Here is a 22,255-nt window from a genome sequence, read left to right on the forward strand (position 1 = left end):
AACTTTAATGATTGAACAGCTCGCTTCGCCCAAGACATGATTGGTGCAATTACACTCTTTCAGCAAATAAAATTTGCACTTGCTGAAGCTCTCTATCGCAACCAATTAGATGTTTGCGGATGTAAATGTTTACGTAGAATTGTGGTTGAACATCTCAACTTATCCCATTTTCAGTGCTGAATATTTTCAAATAAGCGAAAAGCTCCAGCAATTCAGCATTCCACGTGGCTGTCTAACTGCCCACAACAGCTGTAACGTTGTCTGGATAACGTAGTTGCGGTCACTAGAAGTTTCTAATGTTTTGGAATGTTGAAGACATTGTTTGTTGCAGTTTCACTCAGCCTAATTTACAAAACACGGAACTAGCTTCCCAAGCCATATAATATCGTCTACAATGGCAAGACATAATTTGGAAAGTTCTATTTGCTTCTGCTACACGAACGAATCTATTGTTAAGCGGTCAGAAATGTATTTTTGAGATAATCAATCATTCGGAAATCCTGATGAGTATTACTCGGAGAAAATCGGCATAAATATTCATCAGGCTTTCCATGCGAAAATATTATTTTGTGTAATTAAATACAGAAATTTGCGGCGATTTTGCAACGATTTTAATTTACTTCAGCGCAAATTTGGCGCTGAATATGCATGTTTAAATTATCTAATTCATGAAATGGGACACATACAATTTTCACAGTTAAATAAATAAAATATAATCAGAGATTAAATGTATTGTAATGGTTTGGAGAAGCTGGCCAAATTTTTTTTCGATAATTTCGATAAAATCGGGTCTGGTCCTAACAAAATTAAAATTTAAAAATTTCTAACTCTAGTGGAAAAAGCGGAAACACAGAAAGTGCTAGAAATATGGAAAAGGTGAATGTGATTGGTTATAAGAGCGGATTTTGAATTGAATAGAAGTGATTGGCCGTTTGGGCAGGTCAGGTAAGTCAGGTCAGGTCAGGTCAGGTGTCCGAGAATAATCGAAAAAGGGGAACCATCCCAGATTTCTTGGTTTTGTTAGCTCGAGGTATAGTTAGGTCAGGTCAGGTCCAGCAGTTTTTTGTGTTCATGTTATAAATTTCAAAGCTATTTAATTTTTTTTTATTTTCATTCAAAAAATTAATTTGACAATCATTATTAGTTCATTTCTTTCCCTAAAATAACGTAGATTTATTTTCTTTAAGAGTTCAACTTAATCAAAATGAATCTTAAATTCTTTCATTAATTTGTTTAAATTCTCTTTAGAGAAATATGTGATCTTTTTACATTGGACAATTGGTGAACATTTGTCACCAAGCCGCCATTTTCAAAGAAAATTGTAATACACGCTTTTTTTTTTAATTATTTCCATCGGAGTTCTTGTTGTTGGGATAAACTTCTTCAGTGTCTCATCGTTTTTTAGATAATAATAAAAATAATTTGCGGGTGGCCGATGACCTTAGCCAAGGCGGCCACATCTTTAGGAGGATTAGATGGCCTTAAGTTTCGCCGACACGTGAAGAGAATTCCTCATAAGTCTGATGACATTTTTCCCCTTTTTTCACCAGACTTGACCGAGTGGTTTCATGGGAATATTCGAGGGAGAGTAATTTAATCAAGAAGACAAGTCTATGGTATCACACGATTTGCATTTGAAAAGTTAGTTTAAAAGTTGTTTTATAATTTACACATTTATTTATTTATTTTTAATTTGCTTATTAATCAAATTTTCAATTTATTGTCTGATAAATAAAATTTCACTCGACTTTTAATAAACACACATTTAGCAACAATGGGAATATTTTCATTCTCTACCACCAAAGAAAGCAGTTACTTTTCCGTTTGAAAAGTTACTGCACCGATTTTTTTAAAGACAATACCAAAGTCTAGTTTAGCAAATAAAATTAATGAAAACGATTCGCTGTCGCATTCACATTATTCGCCGGATCGGCATCGTTTGAATTCCATCTCTTCTCGCCGCTACACAAATAATTCTTATCAAACGAAGAACACGAAAAGGCAAATGATACATATTTTCTAAAATGTTGTTTGCTTTATTTTTGAAACTTTTCACTCATTTAATAAATTCACATTTCCTTCAATTTAATAAAAATTTAGTCCATCAGTATACCTCTCTAACAAACCAATTCAGTAAAAAAATTGTATAATATAATAAAATTTAAATTATTATTTATAAGTGTCCAATCCTACGCTACTGAAACCGTTGGAAGTAACAAAATTAATTTATAATTGGTTATAACCCCAGCATTTTCATTTATGTAAATTTAATATCAAAGGATTTAATTTATCTTCATAAATGTAACAGCATATTGGACCAAAAAATTTTTAAATGTCAGAATGATTCTTTCTTATGAAAGCACTAGACATCAAAGGTATGTAAATTAATATCAATGAACCTGGTAAAGTCATAATAATTTCGGTTTTATGTTTTTCTTATACAAATTAAAACATTTATTTATTTCTTAACAAGTAAGTAAAATAGATTCAAAGTGGTACTACCGATATAAATGAATTATAATATCACATTCACTAACAAAAAATAAATGCTTCTGTCTAATAATAAATTAGCCTAGAATTGAGTAAAAAATTTCCAACACCTGACCACTTTAAAGATATCTTGGTTCTTGACATGTGGTTTGTGATGTTCTCAATACTATGATAAAATTAGGTAAACGATTTCCATAAAATTCAATTGTTAACAATTGAACAAAGCACTGTCAAGTCAAGTAAATTTTGTAAACAAAAGAACTAATAACAAGATTAATGTTATTAAGGGAAAAGTTTACAGATGACCAAATCATGAGATATTTTTCTTGGTATTTATAAGAGCAATCCAAGATAAGTAGCAAAATATCTTTTGACAAACGACGAGCAAGACGTTGCACTATAGTGTTTCCATGTGACTCTGACGGCTCCAACTATAGTAATACAGCTAAACTTAAATTTTCTCGGCGTCACTTGTTAGGCAAGTTTTTACACCTACAAAAGTTTAGACAAAGATAATGGTGGTAGTATTGGGAAATGATTCCAAATGATTTTAAAATTTAAAAATGTGCCACGCAGTAATCAGATTTTTCTCTTACACACATTAAACATTATAGAGCAGCTCTAGGTGGTTCAGAGTTTGTTTGCTCGTCAAATATAATAAGAATGAGTAATAGTCAAAATTTGTCTACAATATCCTGCACATAACACTTTAATCTAAAGTGATACAACGCGTCAATAATTAATTAATAGTTTGACCCAAATGATTTGTTTCAAAAAAGCTGAAATATGCGGACAGCTGCATTTCATTCATTCATTCTGCATTCAATGTCGTGGTCTAAAATTACTTCATGTACTAATTTTTTGTTGTTAATGTATGCGAAAATACATATTTAAAATCAAATAAACCATAACTGTAATGCAAAAGTGCAGACATTCATAAAAACATGAATTACTTGTACAAACAGAGTAGTCGAGTGTTCGTTGCAGGATTTCTGAAATTCTCTGAACACAGGATGTGAAAGCATTTTCGCTCACTATGTGCCATACAGAAGAGTTATGCACAAATAATTAAAATTACTACGTTGTGGTTTCGCGAAAGGGTTTATGTCAATTATTAAAACCGTAGATTCACATAGTGATATGCAAATTCAATTTGCATCCTGAATTTCTAGTCGGAGTATTAAGAGAGGAAAGAGAATTGCAATTAGTTATTAATTAAATATATACATAATTCAGCCGAAGGATTTCTCTTATACCGGAGATAACGAAGTCTGGAACTTTCGATACGCACAACTTCCCTATAGGAGTAGTTTTAGAGGGGGACGCGATTTAAAAAACAATATGTCCTGTTGGAATATCTTGAGACTTACCAGGATTAGGAGAGCGGCGAATCGCCTGATTTCGTCCTTTCCGTGCATTTTTTCCTCATTTATTGAACCGTTCCGTCTTTCATGCCATAAAATCCACCTGCAACAACAACAAAAATTAGCACTGTGATTTAAATAGCAAGTAGTTGTTAACCCCCGTCCGGGGTTTGCGAATTAGCATTTTATTTGTCCAGTTAAGAACGGGGCCGTTTATTTATACGCGATATGGAATTGTAATGCGGACATTTCTTCTTCGAATGGCATTTCGACGTTTCTCCTAAACGACAACATCAAAGATGACAACATTCTCATCTCATTTTACAAATTTATGGAACCTCATCGTCGCCTCTGATCAAGATTTTACGAGAGCAGTAAAATTTCCGTCTATATTTTATGTGTAAATAAAATTATACGGGATTATTCGCGCACGAATTTTTCCCCGAATTATATAATTTCCACGAGAAATGTCCCAGGAAATGCCTCCAAATGAGACAAAAAAGTTAGGGCTCCATATCCCGCCACATAAAAAGGTCGTTACATGGTATTCTTTCGATCCTGTTTCGTATCGGGGAAATTTCAATAATGGCGCTGGACATGCACATAAAACTTGTGCACTGATTCCAGTCGGATTAAAAACAATGTTTGGCATGCAATTCGGTGGAGTGTTGTTGGAGGGGCAATTTAGCGCAAATTGCGTGAGATTTTTGCCCAATGATATGTCACCAACAAAATCGTCCTTTTATTTCCACTATAAATCATCCTCTAGGAAAATCGTGTCGCAAAATATTAACCGTCTAGGAACATCCGCAAGAAAATAAGAATTTTTACGAACATAATCTCGAAAGAGGTATTGAAAATTTATAACACGTTCGCAAACTTTAGTCTATATCCGTTATCATATACTTTCAAAGTTTTAAAACAACTTATGTATATACCTAAAACATCGTTAGAATTCTAAAATAGTTTCAAACAGTGATCTCATTCAAATAGGAGACTTTGCACAATTTTTCCCCCCAGCCTAGACGATTTTCATTGACAATGACGGCAAAGATGCAGAAGTTTGCCAATTATTGGTAAAGTTTGAACAGCAGCTGAATATGAAAACCACATAAAATCTCCAGATGTTTCTTTTGCACAATTGGGACAAAATTAAATTAAACTAGTACCTCTACTCGTTATTTACAGTTAATGCCGATCAATATCCAGAACCTTGATGACCGACATTTCCGAACACATATTCCTACTTATAAGTAGGTAAACGAGGATTTTACGACTCTAGCATCACGTGGTTGATTGTTTACATTATCTCAAATAGTGACAGAAGAGCAAAGCACTCACTTCTTAATAAGTTTGGAGTGTGACAAGGCGAGACTAAATTTGTCACATGTAGTACCAACATTTTAGGAGAAGTAATCGTCAGTGTTTATTAGTGCGTTATCAAAGGCAACTTGCGTGTCGGTTTGATAAATTTTCAGAGCTTTTACAGCTTTAAATACGTTAATAACTTCAGCATTAACTACCGACAAAACATTCCATTTAGCATGCGACATACGCATCAGATTTGAAAAGAATATCAGACAGGGAAATTCGTTATGTGGGAAACAAAAATAGAGAAGATTGAAAAATTACAAAGAAGTCTATTGTGAAAATAATCGATTTGGACATATGTATATGTGCTTGTACAATAAAGGGATCGTAAATATGCAAATGTCAAATTTGCAAATATATGAAGGTGACTCATCCTTTATTCTCTTTGATATAGAAGAGCAAAAGAACTAAGAAAATGCAAACCATGTTTTTCAACATAATCAGCTAAGATACTAACAGATGACGAAGTGATTTGGCGGCTAGAGAAATTATTTAACTCTGTCAAGAAGCTATTTTAATTTTAGGAATCGTTAGGGACTAGCTTTGCTGAAAAGAGCGAAATACAGCTCTTGCGAATAGAGGTGTCATGATAGATAGATTTCGAAAAGAACTCGTGCAATGACGTCTTTGCCATATGTTTAAATGATAACCCACCAACTTTCTTTGCACATTTCGGTAAATTATTCAATTTTAGTATATGCCCATATGGGTATTGCAAGTGCTTTATGCCACGTTAACTTTGGAAATGTATTGTGGGTTGCATTTTCAATTCCACCGTGCGCATTATCATTCGTGAAATACCCTGTATATGCCGTTCACGATTGTTTTAAACACGCAGGAGGCCACGATATTTGTTTGTTAGGTCCTGTCATATGACGTTTCGTTATTAAATATTCGTCTTGTTGTCAATTCCCTAATTGATTCAGTGTAATTCAATTATAACCTAAAATAGATTTATTATGCAAAATCACAATATTGCTAACAATAAAATGTCAGATTTTTATAGACAGTCCGAATTTGAAACAATCGTGAACGGATAATACAGAGTTATTCACGAGAGGGGTACTTTTGAATTTTTATTTTGCCGCAACCAACAATACCAGTGACAGTAACTACTAAATCAAATGTGTTATTTCTTTTAAATTAGAAATCAAAGTAAGTTGGATAGATTTGTCAGAAATGTCAGATTGGCAGATAACCTGTATTTAATCTAAATTCAACAAATAAATTAACAAATAAAGTTAATGTAAAAAATGTCTACCATCGGATTGTAAACATCCGCAGCGGCGACAGAATTCTTTCCACACTCTCCATAAATGAGGAGCATGTCAGTCTTTTCGTCATTATTGTAAAACAAATTTTTCGAATTGACAAATATTTTTTGCTTTAACGTCAAAGAGACAGGACTAAGAGCCATCGTGGATTCAGTTATTATTATTTTCAAAATTTGAAATCAAGATATTGTTGCAATGTGTATAATGGGTTGCGGCAAAAAGAAATTCAGAAATACCCCTATCGTGAATAACCCTGTATATTGCTTCATGCCACGTTAACTTTGGAAATGTATTGTGGGTTGCATTTTCAATTCCGCCGGGCTCATTATCATTTGTGAAATATCCTGTATATTAAAATTGAAAATGCAACCCACAATACATTTCCAAAGTTAACGGGGCATGAAGCACTTGCAATTAATAGTTTCTATTGGTAAAAAAAATTCAAGAGAATAAAAAGAACATAGTTTCAGTGATAAAATTTAAGCCCTAATATAAAAGCAAATCTGACTGAAGAATTCGAAATTACACCAAACTTTTGTTTTAATGATTTCTGAATTTCATGGATCTGTCAGACTTCTTAATATGCAAACAATTGAAAATTTGTAATTGGGTTAGAGAGTCGATCTCCAGTGACCCAGATTCCACCAGGAACGTCCCTTTATGTAAAAACTTTCATAACGCTGCGTCGAATAATACCATAACGTATCTTTGTCCCAATTCCTGATTGGAACAGAAGAGATTTGTCACGTAATCAGATATCACACATGCACCTGAACGACGGACGGAATATTAATGAAGTAAACCTCCTAAACCGCCACAACCTCACTAAAAATACCATCTGCAACAAACACGACCCTTGCTACCTTAAATCACTAAAGGATCCGAAGGGTGTTTACTAATTTAATAATTTCAACAGACTTCTCGACGATGCGTCCGACTAAAGTGCAAAGCTCTAAAGCACCCTTTGAACTAGTAATTCAATAGCTACACCAGATATTCAATAAAGTTCTAATCACTCTCAATACCCGACATGTGCGATTTCTCACGTGATTGTGCATCTAATATCTAATACCGTCATCGGTGCCATCCGATGGATGTAATACCGACTTAACAGCTGAAAAGCACGCATTAGCAGTGTCGATACGTCCGGATGATAGCAATAATGGGGTAATGAAACAGAAACTGTAATTAGAGAGTGTCTCCGCCACTGGATAATTTATACAAGTATAGTGTTTTTGTAGGTGAACGGAGCAGTTCACACAGTAGGATATATGGTGAAGTATCGATGTATTCGATTAAGTGGGCTTGTAATGGGTTCCTGGGGCCATAAGTTGCTCCACGCAGGGCCCTCATGGTCTACCTGTTATCTCTAATTTCCAAGATGTTCATTCGACAACTTTGTTGAGTTATTACGCACTTCGGGAAACCAATATCCATGTGGGAGTGTAACGTTTATCAACAAAAAATGACATACTTGTCATGTTTGAAACTGTTTCAAAATAAATGATGGCCAAGGTTTTTGTTTTTTTAATAAGCCGAAGCAATTCATCTTCCTATAAAATCGTATGTATGACTTATCCGCTATGTTGATACCGTTTTGATTGATGACTATCAGTAGTCGACAGCTTGATATTAATTATTTAACTACACTTTTAAAACAATTTCGTACATTCCTACAAAGAAAGGATGCGAACAATAAGTGTGGTCTTTGAACAGTCAGCTGCTTAACCACTGTTTCGGTGGTTTCAAGTCTCACGTGCTGCCAGCAGTACATAAGGAAGTCCGGTTTCATCACGATAAAGATAAACTAATCACGTAGAAAATATTATTCAAACAATTTAATTTATGTTCTGCCTAAAATGGAATGCAATTGACAGAAAACAAACAAAGTCTAGATTCCAACTGTTAACGATCATTCAGGTGAATGTTTGACATCAATATTTAGACAGTCGAAAAGTAGAGTGATGATGTAACTGGGTTAGCAAAACTTTTCACTTCTGCTACTGGTGTAAATCGACAAAAATAATGTCCGTGGTGAGTGGACATTTGAAAATGCAAGAAAATATTTTAGTGCAATTTTTCACTTCTTGTGCAAGAGATTATGATGCGGTAGTACAGAAGGATGTGGTGTCAAGGTTAAACTTTGCTTAAGATAGCTTAATCTACTCTCAATCAATAAACAATTTTTAAGTTTAAATTTTGTTCTTCTGGAAGAGTTTGCACAAATTTCCAGCTAAAAATCCGTCTTGAATACAATTTCGTGTTACAAATGTAAGTCTCTTGATCTGCTATTTGCGTCGTAAAAACTCTTCTTTATATGTCACTTACGTTTAACATTTAAGTAATGCAAGTTCTCCTCGTCCGTTCTTTTCACTTTGAACCTCTGCAGCGTTCGTGAAATGAAGCGTACAAAGTTCTTTTCGGCGTTATCTTGCCAAGTCCTGCTCCACGTTATCGCTTATGCCTGTCTTCTTCAGACCATCCACACTTACATCTCATTACAATTGTTTCATTCCGACCACACGAATAGCGATTTGTCTAAATGATAAACATCCTTGGCGACCCCTTTCAAAGTCACTTAGAGGGAGAAAATTATTACACACACACGAAGTTGGGATATTGCAAACAGCACATTTATCTGTCTGTGAAAACCAAGAAAGTGAAATATTGCCATAACTGTGTGCGTTAACTCGAAATAACTGAATGTGTTTGTGAAACGGGACTGCCTAAATGTAGTTCGAGTGCTGAAAGTTTAAAATGTAATTTACTGCAAATCACGCTTTAGATTAAATAATAGAATTCCCACTTGCAAGTACTCGTTCTATTTTATTTAATTTTTTGCTAAATACAACTTGGTGCAGTTCAAAAGCTTAAAAGTGTTAACTTTCAGAAGTAACGTCCGTAACAATGCCGGATTCTCTATGACTGAGAGTAGTAAGTGATTCCAAAGATGTTCAGATTATGCTCTAGATAAAAATATAAAAATTCTTCAGATACTCAAAATTATATGGAACAACAAGATCAAAGACATTTTCTTGCGCTGAAAAACTTCCAGGAGAATTAAAAATCAAAGAGACTTCCTTCTGTTTCAATTTTTTGGAATGCAGAAAAAGCTTTCCGTTTAAAATGGTACCAAGTAATAATATCTTTTCCCCACGATTATTAAAGAATGAATGCATTCTTTTTGGATATGAAATGAAAGAATGATATCAATTCCACGCCCCGTGTTGGAATGTACTGAAATCCATGGCTGTCAGCCAACCAGATCCCTCGTATTTTCAACGGCAGATCGCCAATCGGATACGTTTGTAAACAATAAATCGCGCCTCGCGTAGCAACCTCTAAGCGAGGCATTGCCAAATATTAAAAATCAAATTAAATTCAATTTTCAAAAATAGTTTTTTCTTGGTATAGTCGTGGAGAAAGGATAGCCTTCAAGTCGCGTATAATGACTCGGATGATTCCACCACTCGCCTATGGCTCGTGTTGCAATTTTCATCCTCTTGAATAATAGCCATTGAAGAATGTACTATTTTTATTAAATGTGGAAGCCATTATTATCATTAATATAAATTTGGTGAGTTTCGGTCGAAGTTTCGACTGCCCTCGAAATATAATGAGAAATGAAATTGAAAAAAAGTGAAGTGAGTTGTAGCGTGGAAAGGTGACAAAGGATTCGAGGAAAAAAGCAAGAGAAAAAAGTGAAAAATCGAATTATGCAGCGGCCGTAATTACATTTCCACTATATTTTCAACGATGCAGCAACAAAAGAAGAAATTTCCAATCCAATAATACTTATACTTCAGTTTTCCCAAGACTCGAAAATGTAGAAGCTACTCCAAAGCACTAATCAAAAAGCAAACAATTTAAGCGCACTCGAATTCTCCATTAAATTATTTAATCCTAATGAATACTAAAGGAGCGTTCTTTTATTTGTTCTTTCCTTAAATTTTTACGATCGAGAGATTCTGGCTCATGTAAACTTAAATTAAATGGACGTTGTTCGTCGTACTGAGTGCATTCAAAGGTATTTATGACAATGGAATGTTTTGTAAATTAAATATTAAACCTCTTTACGACCGCGCCTCCAACCATTTCGCCTAATTACAGTTCTCGCACGTATCAAGCTAGACAAGTGATGAAGATCGCCTATTAAATTAGTGTTATTTTGTTGCAGACAAACTAATTTATAACTGTCGATTTTCGCGGTGGCAAATCGCAGTTTCATTATCGATTGTTATGAGATAATGCGGGATAAATGAGGGTAGGTGTCTGTCGTTGAACGTCAAAAGTTGGCAGATTACGAGCAACAGTAGCTGTTTAATTAGATTATGCTGAAAGGTCGATTGTGCCAAATCTAGTGGGAACAGGAAGGAAAATTCAGGATTGGTAAGTCTGCGGTTATTGTTTCACACAGCGACGATGATTAATTCTTAATTGGTGCAATTTAAACAAAAATTACGCAAACAAGAACGTGATTTTTTCTTTAAACGAGTTTAAAGATGTGGGGCTTTTTTTGGAAGAAAAATACCCTCGACCATAAGAGAAACATACAGGGTATTTCACGAGTGGTAATGAACCCTACGGAATTGGAAATGCAACCCAAAATACATTTGCACAGTTATCGTGGATATTTGTTTTTTTATTTAAAAAACATAAAACATAGTTAGCTGTGCAGTTTCGTAAATTTTGACATAAACGTAATTGGCTTGGTTAAATAAAATTGTGAAAAAACGAAGAGTTTTTTGGAAAATATGTATTTATTGTCTGCATCAACCCGCAACAGCAGTATAGTAAACGGAAAATTTCACAGCCAACTACCATGTATTTTATATTTATTTATTTTCTACTAGCGAAGAATAGAAAGCTGTCGTATCGAAAGCATCACTGGATCTTAGGAATACATTTTTTTCAAAATTTCAATAGTAAAAATGGCTTTATTTTGATAATTAATGGTGAAATAAGCCATTTACGTCAATTATTTAAATTAATGACTCCTAGAACGAAACACACATTAATAGCTAACAAGCGGAGATAATTAAGTTATGCATTAAAGCGATAAAAGTGGTAAAGTGCATCAAGCATCTAAGCTTTTTTACCAACTTTATCCATTTTTCTCAATTTAGAATTAAAATACACCAGCCTGTAGCGTGGGTTTTACCACGTTAATCTTGTGTCACTTTCAATTTTCATTACAAAGCAACATTTATTTAATTATTAAAACGATTCCCAAGCAAACACATATTCACTAAAAAAACAATAATTCCTAATTTTTTGTTTTACCTTACAATACAATACATTTGGATAGATCTGCTTTTTTTGTGCAAGGGTATCAAAAAAGAATTAGTTTTTGTGAGACAGTGCTCTATAGCGTGGAACAACTGCAATTTTGAACTAAATCATAACTACGCCTAGCGACAAATTCGCATCTAGATGAACAGCAGTAATTCAAGCGAACAGATGCATCCACGTAATTAACTAATTAAAGCAGGTTTTAAGACCCTAAACCCTGCGTAATTTTTCAGGAGCCGTCTGAAACCGTCTTGCAATAAGCACGGTTCAAAAACAAGCCCACTTACTTGATTTTAACAGTTTACGTACTCGGTTCTTTAAAAATATTGTAGGCAATTAAGGTATGAATTGTAGGGCCGACGTGATTCAAGGAAGATTTGTAGTCCTCATTGCAGCAGCTTTCCAGTAGTAACTTACTAACGAAACATTTTGGCCCGCATAACTTTTTAAAGGCGTCATAGCGTGTAGCCTATCATCGAGGATCTACAGACTTAATACACCGTTTTTAATTAATTTTTAATTAAGATTTGTGTCCCACTCCCCAATATAAAACAAGATCGCTGGCCGATTTTAACGAGATTGGAGTTATTAGGTCCATTACCACCATGCTACGGAGAGCGCCCAAATCTTCCACTTTTATTGATACCCAGACGCGTTAATTAATCACCCATATTCAAGAAAGTATCAAAAACTAACTTTAAATTTGACCACTAAAAATTCAAAATGATTGTGGATCAGTATGGCAACTATGTACGAAAATTTATGTGGCAACTCTGTGGGTGAGGCAGAGTTGTGACATTTGTATGTCATTTCATAAGCGTGCATTTGATTTTTTGTATACCATTGATGATCATCATTGCACATTGATTTGACAATTTTCAAAATTGCGCGACTATGAACTGTCAAAGAAATGTCAACTCTATCCTACCCACACAGTTGCCACATAAATTTTCGTACATAGTTGCCATACTTATCCACAATCATTTTGAATCACCCAATATTTTTGAAGCGTCACTTTGACAATTCAATTCTTTTTTAAGAAAAATATTTTCCGATAATTTTCACTTTTCTGTCCGTTCTGCGCATTGACATAATTTTTGTTAAATGACGACCCCAATTTATTTGCTGATTTAGGTAGATTATTGCATTCTGATTTATATGCACTTATATTCTAATTCCAATTTTTACCGAAATTTCCACAAAAAATAAATTCTTCAACAAGAAAATGATGAAATTTAAAAAAAATATATAATTTTCTTGCATTTTTCTTCTAATACAATATAACACATTGCGATTTAGAAATAGGTAAAAACTCAATTGATGTAGCCAGTTTACTACCTCTACCTGCACCTAATCGTGCCGTAGGTGCCATTTTTATGGCGCAACTTTTACGACATTAAGTAAGTACGAAGGGCGTTTAATATTACAGAGGCCCTCTTAAACGAGGAAATATTAGGTAATTAAGTTTAGGGTTACCAAGGGATTTCTGATGCGTGTCTGTGCAGGTCAAGCTGTCCATTTAATTTAAATAAGGCGAGGTAGGTTTGCAAAATTAGGGACACACGACGGTGAGGTTAAGTACAACCATAATTTCACTTCTGATGTTATCGAGAAGGGCTTAAATGATGGTATCGATAACATCGGCAGCGTCGCACGAACTAAACGTTCGCCCACACTGCGGTTTTCTACACGTTGGGAGAGCAAAAAACAGCGGGAACTAATTCCATGTTTATCCATTTACTTCTAATTGCCATTTAACGAGACTTTTAACTTCGACGTTCCGAGTCGTAATGGCGCCAATAATTTCTGATTTCATTCTAACTGAAGATGAAGACATTCCCAGCATTTCTTTACGGTCTCGGCCAAATTGAAATATTATGGATCTCTGTTTCTCCTCAATCAAATTCATTTCTATCTCCACAAATCACCGCCAATAAAATCGAAACGATGAGAATCGGCTGATCCCATCACAATTAATATTACTCATGTGGTGTCAGTCCGATCGAAGCCCCAAAATCTCGTTTGCAAGTTTTTTAAACGAATTTTTGAGCAACTTTAAATATTCAGAGCTTATCTAATGTAACAGATGCGAATTTCAGGTCAGACTGAAAATAGAAGTCCATTTTGCAGAACGTTCTGTTAAAATTTATCAGTGGCTGTCACATGATTGTTCTGATTCGGCTGAAGTTGATTAATACTGAATTTTCGTCGGGTTCAACAATAATATACTTCAACATGCACAGAATAAAATCTATAGTCTCGCTGAAACGGTCGACAGTGATGGAAGCGCTGCCTCTGATATATCAAATCTATTAAACATGTCACAAACTATTAGTTAGCGAATGTGAATATTCCATCTGATGGAAATAGCTAACTGCAATCATGACAGTTATTACCCTGATAATTATTATTACAAAATTACCGCTGGATGGATGGGAATCGATTCGAACCTAAAAGAATTTTATGGCACAGAAATGATAATAAAGAAGATGCAACGCATTGAGATTGAGACTACTTAAAGCAATTCAGTACTAATGTTGATAGTCTGCGAGATGAGAGATAATATAATGGAAGATGTTAAAGCCATTAACATAAATATCTAACAGGAGGAAGCCCAAGGGCCCGAAGCGTAGGAGCAAATTATTGTATTGGCAACAAAAAGCCGCCGAAGATTGTGAAACCACAAAACATCTTGGAAACATTAATTCGACTTCATTAACATGCATTCCAATTGACCTTAAAACTGTAACTTGCTTGATTTAAGATAAAAAGTGTCAGAGTTAAGACTTAAATCTTTAGAAGAAACATATCTCGTAAATCGGACCCACTAAAATTTTCCTAATTCTTTTACAAGAACGATGTTGATGAAACATGACCGTTGCACATAAAAAACACATCTAACCTAAAATTTTACATATTACACATCTCTGCGATTTTTGTCAAATTAAGAAATTTTGTCTTCAATGTTACCAAACACAAGGTTGGTAGAACTGACTAATTTGTACAGTAGGTTGCCTCGTTGCCATTTAAAACAATTGTTTGAATGTTTTCCCCCCGCGAAAGTTACTCGTGACGTCATAATGCACTAAACTTTTACTACAGAGTCTGTCCCTCACTAGAATAAAACCCAAAAAAAAACACCCAATAAATCCCACGGAGCTTATAAACCTTGGATTCTATTCGAACACTCAAAATTTCTGGGTTGATTTTAAGTCACGAGCGTAGAGGGTCACGAGTTACTTTTAACAAATGTCATTCATGTCAAACGGCGGGAAATTCAAACTTTACACTGTTCTAAACGGTTTACTTTTTCCAACGCCTACTTAGCCCAGGATTTCATTTGAACGCGCGATACTTCACAATGTTGTGAAAAATTCAAAGGCTACTTTATGAACTTTTCAATTGAACACTCGATATTTAATGACATGCGGTGAATACGTTGCTGGAAATTGAAGTTATTTGCTATGAACGTCTCAAGACCAATTAACAACGACAGGTATTTTAAAATTGAAAATAAAGTATTGAACAAGGAAAACATTTTAAATGTACAGTTAATTTCAAAATTATAGAGTACACCTAATTTTCTACAGTGTGAAATGCACTTATATTTTTTGTCAATGATCAATGGTCAATTTTGACAAACAAATTCCGAATCTAACCGAAAACGCGAAAGTGCTCATTCTTTCCAAATTAGAAGAAGATCCGGGGGGTAGCCCAGTATTATAAACATTGCGAAGAGCACCGTGCAGAGGATAAAACAGACAATATTATGGTGTTCTAAAATTTCAGCGACATTTTATGTTGTCAAACTTACCTAACCTATAAAAAATATGACGTTCAAATTTCAAAAAGGCATCTTTACACGTGGAAAAATCTGTAATAAATCGACTTCTTGATTTCTGAGGTGTACTCGATAATTTTGAAATTAACTGTATCTGTCTTAAAACCAGAAAAATGATACTTATTTGTTAAACCACTTTCTAAGGATAAACTATTTACGATTTTTCCAATGTTATCTCCTTAATCGTGGGAGAAAAAATTAAAAAATAAAATCCTTTAAATTTAGAACGTCGATGCAAATCAGCAGAGAGGAACTAAAAAAAAATTGTAACAGGTTTCAAATGTAATTTTTGTTGAAAGGCCTTTTTATCGTCTATCCAACAACGAAAGTATTTTTAAATCGGTCAATTAAAACGAAAAAGGATATCAGTAAATTTTTATTATTAAATTTTATAGGATGTAGGTATAGTATCTCATCAAATTAAATTCTCAAAATGAGCTCCACCTACTTGCTGACAGATAGCCAAACAGTAAGTATACAAATTCGTTGAGAATTGAGAATTTTACGCATACTCTGGTGTCGTCCTTGAGTACTCAATGTAATCGCACTCTACTGATGTCTTTTCCTATTTTAATAGACCGATTTAAAATTGCTATTTGACTATTCACTATTTGATAAAGAATATAATATTTAACCTCTATTGCCATTTAACATTTTTGACTTACCCACCCTGCACCGCCACTGGATGAGATACTAAAGTGTATGACAAAATATGACCATTTAGAATTTTTGATATACATCAACGAATTTAAGAATTTATTTTAAAGAATTTTATTCCCTGCTCTACCCTCGCTTTGTCTTGGGTATTCATTTAAATTTCTCCTCAAAGCTGGCGTTGAAGAGTCGATTGTGAACGCACCACGCATTACGGATCACGAATCATTCTAACCTTACTTTTTGCGTTGTTTGTATTTTTAGTATGCAGACGCACGAGTGGTGCGTTCGCAATCGACTTTTCAACGCCAACTTTGAGGAGAAATTTAAATGAACACCCGATATAACGGTTTCATAAAACGTGGAGTGGAATATGAATGAACCACTCGTCTTAAAAACACTGATTTTTCAAATTGCAGATTAAAAGCACAAACAACGCAAAAAGTAAGGTTAGATTTAAACAGCTAATCAACCACTAGTCTTAAAAAAGACTGATTTTTCAAACTGCATCGGGTGGTACGTTCACAATCGACTCATCAACGCCAACTTCGACGCCAAATTAAAAAATAAATAATCCGTTATATGTATACAATATGGAACAAAATTATTTTCATCTTAGTTAGTTTTGGAATATTTTCCCATGTAAATCTTCCTGCACCGCTCTACTCTTTTTGAAGTAGCTATGTAGTTCTTCCAATAAATGTCATCAATCAAATTGACAATTATTACAATTTATTGAATTGAATTAACAAACGATTAAAATGTATACCTAGCGCCTTAAAATAACGATTTTAGTCATGTCATATCATTTGAAATTTTGATGTATATTTTGAGATTGGGGTACTGCCTTCCTTTTTTTCGTAGAGCCGCACCTCGTACTACAAGGGCAGTGCAAAGGTGACTAGATGAAAATCATTTTGTTCCACACTGTAGAATTTTTCATTTTTGAAAAGTTGGGCAATAATTTGAGTACATTTAATTAAGTCGGCTTTAATTGAATCGTGTTGAGGTGAAGAGCTACCAAATCTAAATTAAAATGAATCTTCCGAGTCGTACAAATTACTTTCGGGGTTCAGAGTAAAATTCAAGAAGTCTAATAAAGTCTCCGGATCTCTGTAAACTACGAATACTACCGGTGTTATTTAGCAACAACTAAACTTTCCAGTCCACACCGAAGTTTATTTAATCCGGATACAACAAACCGGCAGTATTCATTATACAAACACGTTAAATTATTCAACTCAAAGCTGATTCCCGTAATAGAATTTTCGATTAGACTCTCTATCCTGCGAAATTACCTTTTTAAAGTAAAACGCATGCCAGGCATTAGGCCGAAACCACCCGAAAACTTGACACCCTCAACGAGCGCGTTCGCTCTAATCCCTCGTTTTTTGTTGAATTTAATTCACCGATTGTTTCGCCGGCCCAGTACAAATCTGCATTGTTGGCACAATTAGTAAAGAATGTGGAATTTTAATGGCCATAAAGCTGAAATGTACGAAAGAGAATCTAAATTAAAGTCGTTTCGGGCGTTCCAATGATTCACCGTCTTCCTCATTTTCTGGCTTTATAGCAGGTGCTCTCCTTCGGCCTAGACATTTCGATGTTGGTACCCACTGTGAAAACATATTATCTAAAAGTACCACTGTCCGCCCACAAAACAAACGATTACTTTATTGATAGTGATCTTCACCGTTAGATTTTCTTTGTGATGATAACGGCCTCCCATAAACCTGCGAGTGTTGCGAAATTTAAAAAAAAACGCCCTTCTTTGTGAGAGATAATTGCAGGTTCAAAGGAGGTAAAGTACAAACGACGTAGGTAGTCTCAGGGCGCTAGTGTTTAAATATAGAGTCCTTCAAATTGGAGCAGTTTGTCATAACGAGTCCTGCAAGATAATGATCAGGATAATGGCCTGAGCAGGAGGCGCATCGCAAATGAGCTTCTGTTATATTACTTGTACTTTATAGGTAGTAGTAGTCCGCTAATGAAGTGTTAACGAGTTTTTTTTTCACCCACTGTTGATCCCAACCCTTTCCGAATAATACAATAATTATCTCGGTCCAGCCCGGAGCTATCATCTCACGCTTCCCCTTTCACCCAATAATAAATATCATTGGATGCTCCTCGCCCAAGTTAATAATTTCAAGTTTCGTCATTTTGTACGAATCAATTAATCAATTTGAAGCGCATCGAACTGCCCACGCCTCACTAATAAATTATCGAAAATTATTTATTTATCAATTCGTATGCGGAACAGGTTGTTATTAAACGATAATATTTTGTTGGGCAATCGTGTCGTTGTTTCTACTGTTTTTTCCAAATTAGTCGTGAAATCCCCGGATATGTAAAAATTGATTTATCGATTGAGTGGAATTAGAGGCAAAATAATTCTGTCAACGGAAAATATTTTTTAATTTGGGAATGCTGCAGTTAAAGCTGGGATTAAAATGTTGTTTCTGTGTTTAAAAATGCCACAATGATATATAACCAAAGAACAATTCGGGTATTGTGTCGTTCTTGTAATACCTCTTTCTTTCCCATGGCGTAAAGACCACACAGAAATTACCATTTTCAAATTGATAATATTGTAACGCTTGTCAACGTAACAAACTGATGAGCTGTCATAGTAAATTTTAAATTCGTTATCAATAATTTGCTGCGATGGGTGTCCGTATAATTTATTGGCCATTCAGAGACGAAAGCAACTGGAAATCTGTCAACACTAAAAATTAACAACTGATGAATGTCTACAACAAATATCTAACGTTCTCTTAATTTGTTATGTAAAAATGATATATCACGAAAATTTAGATGTGTAAATTTAACTTGTCAGGTGATGACTTGGAAATTCAGCTTCATAGTAAATTCTTTAAACGTGATTAATGGTATTATTAAAATTGTCATCTACTTGATTTAACATATTAATATTGATATTTCAGTACTGTCAGTAATACATAATGTCTTACGAATGAAAAGTGTGCGTAATCAAATAAACAATAATGTTGAAAAATTGCTTTCAAAGGAATTACATATTATTATTTTAAACATAAAAATGTGTTTTAAAAAGTTCCCCTGGAATTAATACTGTCTGCTTTTAATTACAAAATAAAAACGTAAAATGTAAACATTTCTGCCTGTTTGCTTATTACAAATAATAATTCTTTCCTACAAATTTAATCTGAAAAAGTAATTCAAAAATCAGTCAAGCAAACATCACAGTGTACGTAAACAATTTCAAAGTAAATTTTTTGTTCGACACTGTCAGAATTTGAGAATTTTCTCCTGTGTGAACGGATTTTGATAAATGTCACAACTTATCAAAACGAAACGTCAAGCTAATTTTAAAGATTTTAAGCGATTTGGAGCCTTTAAGGGGCTCGTCGAACAAATAAACGTTGTTTCAACTCGTTCGTGTGTAAATTGGGCTCTTTATAGTACTCGTGGGCCTTTAAAAGCCCAATTTACAAACGAACTCGTTAAATAAAATACTAAAGTCGGTACAGGTTGCAAAGAAGCATCTTGCAACCGACATTGAGAAATTTGCCTAATGTAACGATGTTTGCAACGACTGCAACAGTTACTTGTTTGGTGTGCGTCGGGATTCTAGTTACATTTTTTAACTGTCAAACGCACTGTCAAATTGCTGACTTTTAGGTTATGTGTATTAAACGTTCTCCTTGTAAACGTTATATCAATTTGACAGGGATTTCAAATCTCATGAAAGAAAGAAGCGCCAACGTCGCCAACTATAAATGTTGTAAATTACCAGAAATGTTACCAACATAATTTTTTTCCCCTGCTTCTTTGCAACCTGTGCCGACTTTATTTACATTCTTTAGTTGCAAAGCTAGATAAAAATGCCGTTTTTACATTTACTGGTGATTCATTTACTATACAAGACCTTGATTTAATTTTGTACGAACTGAAAAAAATCTACTTCTATAACATCACTATGTTATCAAGCGTCGATTGTGATCGCACCACTCGTCAGTCTGAAGAGTAAAAACACAAACAACAGAAAAAGTGAGGTTAGATTTATACAGCTGATCAGTGATCTGTAAGCCGTGGTGTGTTCACAATCGACTCTTCAACGCCTACTTTGAGGAGAAATTTAAATCAAGTAATCAATCATCATGTATTCTGGCTTGAGCGAACTAGTTCCCATTTTTCCAGAAGTACCCAAGTTAGGTTAGATAGGATACATTTTGTACCAAGAAATATTAATATCCCAAATTAAAGATTTTTAAGGTGGTGAAACATTATTTGGTGCACAATGATGAATCAAAAATAAATTTGCAGTTGAACACTTTTAACTCACCGTTACCACATTATAAATATGTATTATGCAGTACTATTAAGACCCTATTTGACTCAATTTGATTAAATTTAGACCCATAATTAATTAGCAGTGTTGGCGTCTGAATTCTTTTTAAATGATTCTACAGTTACCATTGTAATTTAGTGACATTTAAGTGTGAACTGTGAAGAAAACGATTAATTTCAATGGTACATATTTAAAAAATTAGTAGCATTGCTTTGTAAGAAAAAAAAACGATTTTAATGGCGCCTTTTAGAAGATGCTTTCTTCAGTTCTGTCTTCAAATTATTGAAAACACACATGTTACAGAATTAAAGCCCGTAACGTTTTAAATCATAAATTTTGAATTTACTTCTTAGCTTTTATGGTCTCTCCTGATATTGCTGGTTACGTACGTTAATTAAGACAGAAACCCAGACACTCATTACTAATTCTACTTTGCTACCTTCTAGACTAAATTGCACATACACCTTTTTCATTTTTATTGCAATAAGCAGTAAACTTAAACAGAGGCTTTGTCTCAACCCGATTGTTGTTGTTTACTTTTTATCTACCTTCTCAGCATATATTTTAATTTTTATTGAAGACTGCTAGCTTTTGTTTAAACAAATCCCATTGGAGAAAAAGACAAAAATCCATATTTTATAATTAAGAAGGAAAATATAATTAATTATCAGATTTTTCGTCCCACTCTGTGACAAAAAACTGTCCGTTAATAAAAGCTGAAATAAGAAATAATGCGACGTTCAAAATTACACAACAATTTTCTGATAAAATAGTTGCATGTAATTCTAAAACAGTACAACACTTAAAAAAATATTAGCCTAATTTCGTTTAGCACTTTGTTAATGAAATGTCAGTACCTTCCAAAATATTAATTTTCTTGGCGCGGCTTTCTTAATGTGACACGAACTCTCATTTTAATTGACTTCCATCATGCATCAAATCTCCTTAATTATATACAATTATTATGAAATTTGCCAGAAAAATGAAATGATTTGTTAGATACGTATATTTCCTATTGACCAAGATTAATCAATTTGGATTTTTTTCTTATACAGGGTGATTCTGAAATATGCTTGTATAAAAAATCGGTAATTGGTGATGATGAGAAGGACTAATAAACAAAACAAATCTTATAGAAGCTTTTTCCTTTTCGAGATACAAATCATTGAAAATGTTGTCAAAATTGCTAGTACGCTGCTGAGTTAAAGGTGATTAATTGATTATCCTTGTAGCTTAGCAACAATAATAATCAAAGGTAAAAGGTGCCCGTCAGTCACAAACGTGACATTACTCCTTTCGATCATTTCCATGGAAACATTTACAAAGCAGTGTAACAATGGTTACTAATGAAGTGAACAAATTGGAACAAATTTTCTACTTCACATTTTTTTTCCAAACTTATCTCAAAATCAGCCTGTATACTTAAATTTTAAGAAATCAAATGAAAAAAAAAACATAAAATATCATGAGAGAACAGTCGTTGATATTGACGAATATCTTTTCATTTCTTGAGTATATTTCGCTCATCACTTTATGAGATAAATGCGTTTAATGTTTATAGAAATTTTGCACAGAAGAGTGACTGCTGCTATTTGGCGATCCAATATTGATATGCCAGCTGGAATGAAGACCGTGTTACAAG

At 34.0% G+C, this 22,255-nt stretch overlaps 1 protein-coding gene across 4 annotated transcripts in view; it reads right to left on the reverse strand.

Annotated features, from left to right (window-relative positions):
• Positions 1–22,255, reverse strand: part of nolo (no long nerve cord) — a 233,565-nt gene that overhangs the window by 143,556 nt on the left and 67,754 nt on the right. For all 4 annotated transcript variants that reach the window (XM_069039742.1, XM_069039745.1, XM_069039741.1 and 1 more), the window contains exon 3: positions 3,861–3,957. In XM_069039742.1, the coding sequence (XP_068895843.1) occupies positions 3,861–3,908 (48 nt within the window). In that variant the 5' untranslated portion in view covers positions 3,909–3,957. The remainder of the gene's footprint in view (positions 1–3,860; positions 3,958–22,255) is intronic.

Source organism: Tenebrio molitor, chromosome 2 (assembly GCF_963966145.1).
Source record: "Tenebrio molitor chromosome 2, icTenMoli1.1, whole genome shotgun sequence".
NCBI classification, from domain to species: Eukaryota; Metazoa; Arthropoda; class Insecta; order Coleoptera; family Tenebrionidae; genus Tenebrio; species Tenebrio molitor.